Below are 11,525 nucleotides of genomic sequence, written 5' to 3'. Positions count from 1 at the left end.
TAACTCAATTCAGTTCTGAAAACTAAACGTATTAAATGATAAGTAATTAAGTTGGTTTGATAATCATATTTGTATCATGCATAATATTTCAAGGAGCCCTGTTATTCGCAAGGAAGATTTGTAGGGAACCACGCAAGGAAAAATGCGTTTGAGTCCATTCCAGGTCCCACAAAAATTTAGAAAAATATTCATAAATTTTTGAATATTATTTTATGGGGCCCTGTAAAAAATCAGCTCCAACAGATAACGGTAAGTTTTGCTTGTGGATTAGTAGGGGCAAAACTGAGCTTTTTTCCTTGCGTGGTTACTTACAAATCTTTCTTGCTTGCGATTAGAATTTCCCTATTCTAAGTCTCTTGAAATGTGGGCCAAAGAAGTTCCAAAAATTCAGTAGCCTAGTTTCCACTGAGTTACCAGTATCTGATTGCCTTGATGTTCACGGAATTACCAGTATCCGATTGGCTGGATGTTTTACAAGCTGGTTTTAAGCGTCAAGCTCCGCATAGTGAACGGTTTAGATCACATTTTTGAACTCCAGACAATGTCTCTTTTTGGGTTCAGCCCTAAAGGCACAGCAAGCCCCCGATTTTCAATTACTATGACTCATCAGCATGAGTACTATGTACCGTCCAGTGTCGAAATGGACGGCTGAGATCAAGCGACTCCTCAAATTACCTCTTTACAGCGGCTCCGTGAATCAAGCATACTCTTTATTCACTTGAGGCTTCTTGAACCCTTCTCTCTCTCCCTTACAATGGTTTTCAATAAGTTTTCCCCCAACTAAGGCCCCGTTTTCTTGAACTTAATTTAAATCTGAGAGTTTTGTTCTTATTTGAATTTTTTTCACATTTGGTAGTTCTACGCCAAAATTTTGTGGGTTATTGATTTGTCTTAACGAGAGAAATCGGAAAAGTAAATTTTTTTCACTTTTACCCAAGTATTTTGAGAAATAATCACTTTTTAGATTAAAAGAAAGTGGTTATTTTTCAAAATACTTGGATATAAGTAAAAATAAATAAATTTACTTTTTCGATTCCTTTTGTCGAGACGAATCAATGATCCACAAAAATTTCACGCAAAACTAACAAATGTAAAAAAAAAAATTTTAAAAATAAGAACAAAACTCTCATATTTAAATTAAGTTCAAGAGAATGGGACCTATTACTCTCATCTGCCATCTCCCTATCTATCTATCTCCTCTTATTCTCTGAAACACTTCCCTAAAAACTTTTACCAAAGAACCCTTGCGACACGGCTATTATGCGGATGAATCCCGCGTCCCAACTGTAAATTATTGAATATTCCAGGAACATTTCTGCTCACTCTCACTTGAATGCACTCGTATATGAATCAAAATGTAATAAAATAAAATTATCTTTGAAATTAAAAATCAATCAAATAAGATTGTCGTCGTTATGCATCAAGAAAACTGTCCTTCCATATTGATCGTCAGGCATGAACTCATTTCTACCTTTCCCCACTCCGGCCCGAAATCCAGCTTTGGTGGGCTTCCCCGATATGCATGGAACGAATATAACGATTCTCGTATATGATACAAAATGCAATTAAATAAATTATCTTTGCAATTAAAAATCAATCAAATAAGATTGTCGTTTTACGATCCCAAAATGTTCATCTGACGTCTGTTGACTTTCCTATAAACTATAATTGGTGTGAACTAAACGGGTTCTCAATCATCTGTATTTTATTATTTTTCCTACCAACGGGTCAATTTGAAGTACTCTTGAACAAACCTAAACAACCCTCTATCTAATAGGAGGACATCTCTGTGTAACATGATTTTCTATGTAAATGTATATGTTAAACCTAAACATATCAATAAGACTCATGCATCCCAAACACTAGTACTAATATACAAGTTCAAAATTTAAAACACATCCCATGATTCGTGGGATTATTTTGTTTCAAAGGGAAATGAATTTGCAGAATCTGTCGTCGATGACGAAATGAAAAGATTATATTGGCTAGGGAGCCCATTCAACTATTATTCCAGTCACCCAACGTTGCTAACTATTTTGTAAGAAAGGAAAAAAAACTCAATCGAAGCCAGAGGAGCATTGCAATCATTATAGTGACAGTCTAATTGAATAACCGTGAATAAATAAAATATCACGATCAATTAAATTATGCCCGGCAAAGCTAATTATAGCAAATGTCTGTAAGCGGGCATAAAGCTAATTATAGCAAATGTCTGTATACTCCATGGCTATGGCCAACTATATACATCCACGTACAGAACTTATATATTCCCGAGAAAGCAAGTCATCGCGGCATCCCCGGCCATTGATGGCAGAACCCATGCATCTCGGCTTTTCAGCACGAAAAAGTGTTGGATAATGAAAAACACTCGGAATCTAACAAAGAGGACCGGAACAAACAATCGACACGAAGAGTGTCTGTCTGACCAGCAGGTGGTTGGCGAGACATCCCGAGCGTTCTAGTATAAGAACAGTCGGCACGAAGAGTGTCTGACCAGCAGGGTGCATGGTTTTGGCGAGACCTTCCGAGCGTTGCTCTAGTAGATCAAGAAGAGTCGGCACGAAGAGTGTCTGGCCACCCTCTTGGCAAGACAATTGATCTGAGACGGTTGCATGCGCGCAAACCACTTTTCCATCAAAACTAACATGAATACTAAAGGTTTCATTTTCAATGGTGTTGGGGCACCGCCACATGGTGCCCCAACACCCTTATATATTCAGCAGTCCTGGGTCCAGTACTTAGTGTATGGACTTCACATAAATGTGCGGTAGATATATAAGGGTATTGGGGTACAGTCACGTAGTGCTCCAAGATCACCAAATAAATTTTCGCATCAAAGATTCGACCTCCTCGTCTCTCATTCCTTCCACGCTCGATTCTGTACATGAAACTCTTTGTTAGCCGATAACGACAACGACGACACGTTATCGTTGACATTCTCAACTCTCTCCTGTGTATTCTACCCTTGGCAGCTCTCTGTTCATCGGAGTCAGGAACTCGAACGAGTCCTCCGGTCTTGCCTTTGTTGTACGCTAGACAAAGTTAAAAATCGCGAAGCTTCCACTGCTTAGCCAGCGATATACTTGAGTTAGGACTATTTTGGCTCAATAAGTTGAAGTGACTTATTTTTTTTGTTTTTATTCAATTTTTTTTCATATTTGTTAATTTTACGTCAAACTTTTGTAACTTATTGATTCGTCTCGTATGGAGGAATCAAAAAAGTAATTTTTTTTTTATCGAAATTCAATTAACACTCTTGGAAACACCCAAAATCTTATTAATGTGCTTGAATAAAGAGAATGAAAATTACAAGAAGGGACTCGGGGACACGGGGGATTCACGCATTTCTAGAGTGCCTACTCTGAGTTGGATCACCGGTTACTCTATAAAATAATATGATTCGAATCGTTTATTTTATTCACTTATTTTGCATCATTCACAAGTAATATTCATTGAGGTCTTTTAAACGGTGAAAAAAATTCAAATTATTATGTCTAAACTAGTATTATATATTTTTTCAGATCAAGATGACACATCACTTGAAAAAAGCAAATAAAATGGGACAGAGAAAGTACCGGATATTCCAAACTCACCTCATCTTTCCCTCACTCTCCCTCTCTAAACACTACTCTCTCTCCGTAAAACGCCCCAATGAAGGAAGAAGACCAACAACGGAAAAGGCTAGAAAGGTCGAGGAGTGAAGCCCAATCTTTCAGCCTTAGCTTCAACAGTTACTCTTCCCATGGTGTTGCGGAACCTACCGAGATAAACTCGTCCAATTTCGATGACGGTATCGAATGCTCTTTCGTATGTACCGAGATCGTTGGAGTTGACGAGGGGCAAGATTGTCAAATTTTCCCCATTTCAACCGCAACAATCGGGACAGTAAGATGCTGACTAGGAGACTTACATTGAGGCAATTATTTGATGATGAGGGCGGCGACAAAGGAGGCAATCCTGTGTTGAGGACTGTGTCGCCGTCCTCAGCAGAGGCGAATGAATTAGAAAGTGTACCGGTAGGAACGTACAGTGTATGGAGGCCGAAAATAGTCGGAAAAAAACCAGCCAGCAGATGCAAGAAGAGTTATTCAACTCGGTTGGGGTGGAAACTTGGCGATTCTTTACTTCGTCGAAGCTACAGCGAAGGCACAGCGAAGAACAGCAGAGAGCATAAAGGCAGCGAAAAGGAGGGGAAATTGTTCAATGACTACAAACCGTCTGAATTGACTCCGAGACTTTCGTTCGAGAAATTATTCACCACCGGTGTCCGCAACAAAGGACGTGATCCTCCTTTGTTGTCCTCATCGGGGACGGATGAATTAGAAAGTGTACCGATGGGAACGTACAGCGTATGGAGGCCAAAAGTAGTTGAAAAATCGCCAAGTAGATGCAGGAAGAGTAAGGCTTGTTTTGGCCAAAGAAGTTAAAGTGACTCTTTTTCTTTTGTCTTCATTTAAATTTTTTTTTTTTGCATTTGTTTGATTTGTATAAAACTTTTGTGACTTATTAATTTATCTCAACAAAAGGAATCGGTAAAGTGAAAAATTATGATCAAATTCATAATTTTTCGAATAAAGACAAAAAAAAATCAATTTTTTTTTAAAAACATTATCACCATGTCTTCAAGACTGGCTCTGAAATTTCCGAGTGCAAAGCAATCCACCACTGGAGGCTTCTACTATCTATTTTCAAAAACAAATTTTTTAAAAAGATAGAATTAATCTGACAAAATAAAATAAAATAAAAATTAAACCAACAAGATATGGTCGAATGACCCATCTATATCTATATATATATAGACGAACAAATTAGGCACTTAATTTAGTCAAATTCAGCTACAAAAAAAATAAAATAATGGAATAATTGTAACAGCTCGCATAAATATTTTGATTGCTAATACAGTATTTTTTATGAAACAATCATAATCGAACTTCTTTATTTATCTACTCGATCGGGCTAATCAAACTTTGAAGAGCCCAAAACGGTGATTCGAACATTGCGAACTTTGTCGGAAAGGATTTCTTCATTAGTGGGAGGCTGGGAGCAGTTTCTAAGACCCCATAGATCTCCACCGTACACGCCTCACTTTGTGAACTCTGAAGAGCCCACTACGGTGGTGGTTCGAACATTTCATCACGTAAACCCCGTTGAGAACTAGGAACGGAGAAAAAGAAACTAGTTTGATCGGATATAAACAATCATGCTAACTAGCTAATCGTACCTTATTTTATACTCCCTCTGTCCCAAATTAGATGTCAATTTTTGATATCTGTGCCGATTTCAATTACTTATATCTTTCAATATGGATCTCAAAATATATGCAATATGAATCTTGTTTGATAGTTCTTGATTAGTTCTATTATACAAAGTTTTCAAATTCATGAAAAATATTATAGATTGAAAGATATAAGCGATGAAAAATGACACGAGTTTCAAAAATTGTCATCCATTTTGGGACGGAGAGAGTACTTAAGATGGACTGTAATTAATAACGATTTCAAACTAAATCTCCAATTTGTGAAACAAGAAACGATTAGTTAGTTTATCCGTCGATGTCACATCAAACTACTTCTATAGTGGAGTATATGTGTATTTTCTCAGCGAGTTCTACGAGATAAACAACTTGGATCACCACCATGGGCCTTGCGAAGCCCACAAAGGAGAGTTTTGAGGCTTCGTTCCGCAGCTCGATTTAAATATTTATTTTTTAAGAAGGCAATTTCAAGCTCAAAAATAATGTGTTTACGCAAATAATTTTTCTACCAATATAGATCTTGTTTAATGGATCTCATTAAGATCTTTTATACGGTGCAAAAAAAATTTAAAAAATATTTTTCATTTACATTATTTTTGAATTTAAAAATGTGAAATAAGCTGCTTATTTTTTAAAAAAGTTTATGGAACGGGCCTGAGTGTATGGTGGGATTGGAGTCTTGAGATGAGTTGCTCCCTCCATTTTATTTATCTGCAGGTGGGGAAAATTCCTTTCAGCTTTCCGTCGTAGATGTTAAACTCAAAAAATGCTACCAACAAAAATCAAAGTGCAAATATCCAGACACATCTTATGTGTCCGAAATCGTCCAGTGTACAAGCCCCACATCTACCGTATGGAATCAATGTACATCAAAATAGTTTCGGAAACGAATACCAATAGATATCAAAATGAGATTACAGGTTCTGTTTGGGGTTGCTATCCCTATCTACATGTCCTAACAAGCAACACTAGCCCTATTGGGAAATTAAAAGGGAAAAAAATTAGTACAACATAAGTTGCTTAACTATCCTCACAAAACACTCGGCTCGACTCGGCTCTATAAGGCTCTCTTTTTTCTTTTTTTTTAAACGAAAGGAGATTACATTACTTTAATTTTTATTGATTCAAAAGTGATGTGTTGTTTTGCAATACTCAAAAACTATAGTAAATTGTATCACTATATATTTCTCAACTTTTTCTTGTAACCCATATCGATGAAGGCACATGCACAATCAAAGTTTTCTCTACTATGCAAGTATAAAAATATGTTTGTTGGTTTGTTAAAGGCTCGTGAACAAGCTTGAACGAGGTCGAGTCAAGTTTCGATTGGCTCGGCTCACGCTTAATTGGCTCATATGTTCGAGCTCGAGCTTGTCAAAAAATTTAATAAACAAACTTGAACACGGCACAACTCGACTCGTTTACGGCCATACATGCTGGATTCCGTTTGTAAAACACTTCGTGAGCCGGCAGCGATACACCTTCTCCTTCGCCTTTTCTTTTCCCGCCTTCGTAGTCTCAAGTCTCCCCTGTTTCTCTGCCTTTAGCTCTCTGTTCTTCGGAGTCATGAACACGGACGAGCCCTCCTTGCCTTCGCTGTTGCTTCGACGTCGAAGTAACAACAAATCGCGAAGCTTCCACCGCTTCAACGCCGATCCAGTCGAACCACACTTCTTGTATCTACTCGAAGAATCGACTGCTTTCGGCCTCCATACACTGTACTCCCCCGCAGGTACACTTTCCAATTCATCGGCGAACAATTTCTGCAACGGAAGTCTCAGAGTCAATCCAGTCGGCTTCTTACCATCACTTTGGTCCAGGCCGTTGCGTACTGGAAGATCGGGGTTGAAAATGGGGAAAAGTTGACGAATTTGCCCCTCACCGGAGGTCTCGTCAGCGATGAGGTCCGAATCGCCGAGTACGAAAGTGAAATCAATATCGTCCTCAGTGTCGGTCAAGGTTTCCAGTGGCTTTTTCTCCTCAGTGAATTTGGCAGCTGTTTCTTCACATCTACCGGAAGAGTAGAATTTGAAGCTGAGACAGAAAGATACCCCTTCACTGTCGGGCATTTCTTCCATCTTTTGCGTTTGGAGAGAGAGAGAAAGAGAAAGGGAGGTATTTGTAAGTACACGGTGGAATTAGCCTTCAAAGCCAATCGAGGTATGCTTAAGATGATTCGAACACTTGAGTTATAAAAAAAGGGTTATATGTGCAATGTTTTGAGAGAGAGATGTGGAGGGAGGAGTGTGCGTACCAGGATTTATACTACTGCTATTAGGTTTGGGAAAGAAAATTGGGGTTTGGAAACGAAAACAAGGGTGAGAAATGACTTTGCCAAGGACCGATTCTTTCATGACCCGTTGATTGTGTCCGAAGGAGGGACCGATGCGGCCAACCAGTCAGGACTGTCAACGCAGGCAGAACATGAATAAATCGGTGACATCACGTCAACATGCTATGTGATGTACACCATTTCATAAAATACTTCCACCCAGTTGTGTGCCATTGATTCACGCAGTCAATATGTGTATATATATAAGTACACACGTCGAAATTTTACCATTAAAAAGTACTCATAGCATACATGGTCAGAAAAAGAAGACCAAGCTAGTATTCTACCTTCTTATTGTTTATTTGTTTCGTTTTTTTTTTTATTGTTTTATTTCAGTCAAGTCAATCAACTAATAAAACAATTAGCTCACTAATATTTTTTGCATGATACACAGACGTCCTTTATTCATTTGCCACAAGGGAGCGACTAATAGAATAGTTGAGTGTAGTCCAACAAAGGTACGATTAATATCGAGAGATAGCAGATCAGGGCACTTTGAAATAGCACTAGTGGATCGCCAGAAGTCATCAACACTCGTCAAAGGTTGGAGGATGCCGAAGTGAGGGTTCTGTCGAACCTTAAACCAAAATAAGGTGAGGGGGAGGTACAGTGGTGGTATGAGGAGAAGCCGAGGAGGATTAAGGGGTATTATTGGTATAAAAGTATGTTGAATCCTTAAATGTATATTTAAGAAATTGGGCGGGAGTTGGAGAGAATAACGATAAATAAATTGGACCGGCCCGTAAAATGCTCGAGTAGTTTCCCTCGTAGATATTATGTTAAACTGTCAACTGAAAAGGGTCTAATTGTCAGCAATTAGGTTTGATCGTGATTTGGTAACGGAAAACCCCACCAATAGCCAACACAGAGCATCTTAAATTATCCTATTACTCCATCCTTCCCAAAAAAATAAAATTGTTCAGTCCGCGAACGCGAAGCCGAAAACTCTAAAACAAATAAATTTTTACCAAAAAAAATCAGATTCTTTTGATAAAGTGAAAGAACTCATTGAAGTTTTAGTAACTAGTGGCAAAAACTTCGATTTTTTTTTTCCGATAAAAATGTATTAAATTTAAGTTTTTGTTTTGCAAACTGGTCAAACTATTTTGGAGCTGGGGAGGGAGTATTAATTAACCGCGGTGATTGACGACTTGTGATCAAAAGCATACTCTCTTTGAATAGTAATTATCATTATGGAGGCAGGAGGCTAGTAGAGGCGGTCGACCCCCTTATGATTCTAAAAAATACTATTCCCTCCGTCCCATAATGTTTGGCACTTTCACTGTTCCAGCCTTATGAAAAAATTAACTATATCTTTTAATCCATAATTTTTTTTATAAGCAATATGAATCTTGTTTGATAGAGTTTAATTTGTTCTATTAAACAAAGTTCAAAAAATCGTCTAAAACATTATGGATTGAAAGATATATACAATTTAAAAATGGCACGTATTCTTGAAAATGTCAAACATTATGGAACGGAGGGAGTAGTATTATCAAAATATATAGTACCCCCTCTCCAAAAATATAACTCGCCCCCGTTGCAAAAAATACTGGCTCAAAATGAGAATACAAGTTCTTGTTGGTGTTGCTAGCCTCATCTACACAATTCATATCCTAACAAGCAACAACTGTTGAGAAACTGAAAGCTAAAACTTTACACACACACAAAAAAACCCTGAAAGCTAAACAAAAAAAACAGGGAAGATTACATGCCTAAGTTACCTAAACTATCCTCGCAAACACTCTTTCAACATTGGAAAGGAAAAAACACAACAAAAGGAAGAATTGAAACAGACCAAAACTGCTTTCACGAAATCTTACGTAATAGAGTAAAAAAATGGAGGTTTTCTTCTCTTCAGAAAGGAGCGAAGAACCCAACGAGGTCTTGCCTGTACGGAAGAAACGACTTCCTCTTCTCTCCTTGAAGCTTCCGTACGCAAAACACTTCGTGGGCCGACGCCACCGACACCTTCTTCTTCTTCTTCGCGTTTGTTTTTCCCGCCTTCTGAGTCGACTCAACTGTCGCCTGCATCTCACCCTCTCGCTGCTCTCCATACGTTGGCGTAAAGAACGCGAACGAGTCCTCCATGCCTTCGCTGCTGCTCCGACGGTGTAAGAAATCGCTAAGCTTCCACTGCTTCGACGCCAACGCTCCAGCCGAATCGCTCTTCTTGTACCTACGCGGTGATTTCTCGGCTGCTTCCGGCCTCCATACGCAGCAGGAATCGTCGGCCTCTGATTCCGACAACGGCGACGATGGAGGACCGCGTTCTTCGTCGTCCCTCTCATAGGCGAAGCGGAAGGATTTCTCCAACGCAAGTCTCAGAGTCAGTAGCTCGGTAAGCTTCTTACCACGATCGCTTCGGTCCAAGTCGTTACGCGTTAGAAGATCGCGGTTGAAAACGGGGAAAACCGGACGGATTTGGCCCTCGCGGAAGATCTCGCCGGCGGTGGCGTCGTAATCGCTACTCATGTGAGTGAATTCGAAATCGTCGTCCATGCCGGTCGGCGTTTCCAATGGATTCCCCTCGTCGGTGACTTGAGCGTTTTTTTCTGCAAATCCATGATGGGAAGAGTCGTAGAAGTTGAAAGATACGGCTTCTTCTTCCATTTTAGTGTTTCGAGTCCGAGAGAGTGTGAAAGAGAGTGGACCAGAGGGAGGAGATGAGAAGCATATAGAGATTTATAGTAAGCACTAAGGGTTGTGGTATATTTGGTTGGGGAAGAAAGCAAGAGAGATGTAGTATAAGGCCAAAATAGGCCTAAGTTAGTAGTGGTTGGTTAGGCTTGTGGCGGTGCTTCAACGGCGTTAGAATAATTTTTTTTATGTCACGTAAACGTGCAGTAACGCACAAGTTTGTGGTAGTGCTTCAACGGCGTTAGCATTAAATAATTTTTATTTCACGTAAATGTGCGGTGAAGCAGAAGCTTGTGACGTACAATACATGATTTAAGGACGCTGAATAATATTTTTTCACGTAAAAAATGAGTGGTGAGGACAGATTTGTGACGGTGCTTTTAAGACAGTGAAGCATTTTGCAAGAGAGGGAGTTTGGAAAGGAAAAAAGGGGGAGGCCTCTCTTGTTCTGTTGTGTCATTGATTACACCATCAATCTGGAAAACTTAATTTTGCCATCCAAAAGAACGGCTTTGAGGGGCTCCCTCCCTCCTTGAGCTTCCTAAATCCCCTTTTGCAAAGGAATCATATTAATGTTTTTATATTTTTGGAGGGCGCATTTTGAATCTCACGAAATTGATTCAAATCGCTCATTATTCTCAAAATGTTTTTTTTAAGTTTCTGTAAAAAATTAGCTTAATCTAATTCCATTGCCAAGCGGGGATTTAGAAAGCTCAAGGATGGAACCCCTCAAAGCACTAAACGTACAGTGCCATTTGTGGACTTAGCACGCACTGCCGTCCCTTGGGACTGCAGAGTCCTCCAATGCCAAAGAAAGGTGTGGCGCCGAAAGACATTGCAGTATAACGTGGTAGTGCCACAAGATCACCCAATAAATACTCATCAACATGAGCTCTGGAAAAATTGCATGGACCTAACATAATTGTATGATGAGGAAGAAAATTGGATAGACCAATGAACAATTACTTTTGATGAGAAATATTGGGTCTTCTTGTGCTACTCCCATGTGTGTCCTAACATTTTTAAGGTCCATGCACTTTGTTTCAAGCTCCACAAGAATGCGTGGTAGAGAAATATTTTTGGGCACCGACACCAAATAAATTTTTAATCAACACGATACATAAATGCAAACCACTAGTGTACTTGCTCTACGCAGTCACGTACGTATTTTCACTTGTTTCCATCATGGCATCACACCTCTATTATGTGAGAACATATTCAATGCCCCTGGGGCAAAATTGAGCACAAATCTGGATCACATATTGATGTGGGATCAACCCCCAAGTGTGTAGACTTCAC

General features: G+C 39.2%; 2 protein-coding genes across 2 annotated transcripts; both read right to left on the bottom strand.

Annotated features, from left to right (window-relative positions):
* Positions 1-6,675: 6,675 nt before the first annotated feature.
* LOC131298496 (uncharacterized) lies at positions 6,676-7,332 on the bottom strand. Its single transcript, XM_058323983.1, has one exon. It carries the CDS (start codon positions 7,330-7,332, stop codon positions 6,676-6,678), a length of 657 nt encoding a protein of 218 aa, XP_058179966.1.
* A 1,808-nt stretch (positions 7,333-9,140) lies between these two features.
* On the bottom strand, positions 9,141-10,372 carry LOC131298881 (uncharacterized). The gene has a single exon (XM_058324380.1). The coding sequence runs from the start codon at positions 10,197-10,199 to the stop codon at positions 9,444-9,446; it is 756 nt and encodes a 251-aa protein (XP_058180363.1). The 5' UTR covers positions 10,200-10,372; the 3' UTR covers positions 9,141-9,443.
* Between the last annotated feature and the right edge of the window lie 1,153 nt (positions 10,373-11,525).

Source organism: Rhododendron vialii, chromosome 8a (assembly GCF_030253575.1).
Source record: "Rhododendron vialii isolate Sample 1 chromosome 8a, ASM3025357v1".
NCBI lineage: Eukaryota > Viridiplantae > Streptophyta > Magnoliopsida > Ericales > Ericaceae > Rhododendron > Rhododendron vialii.
Note: the sequence above shows the minus strand (reverse complement) of the source record. Positions and strands in the feature narration are given on the sequence as shown.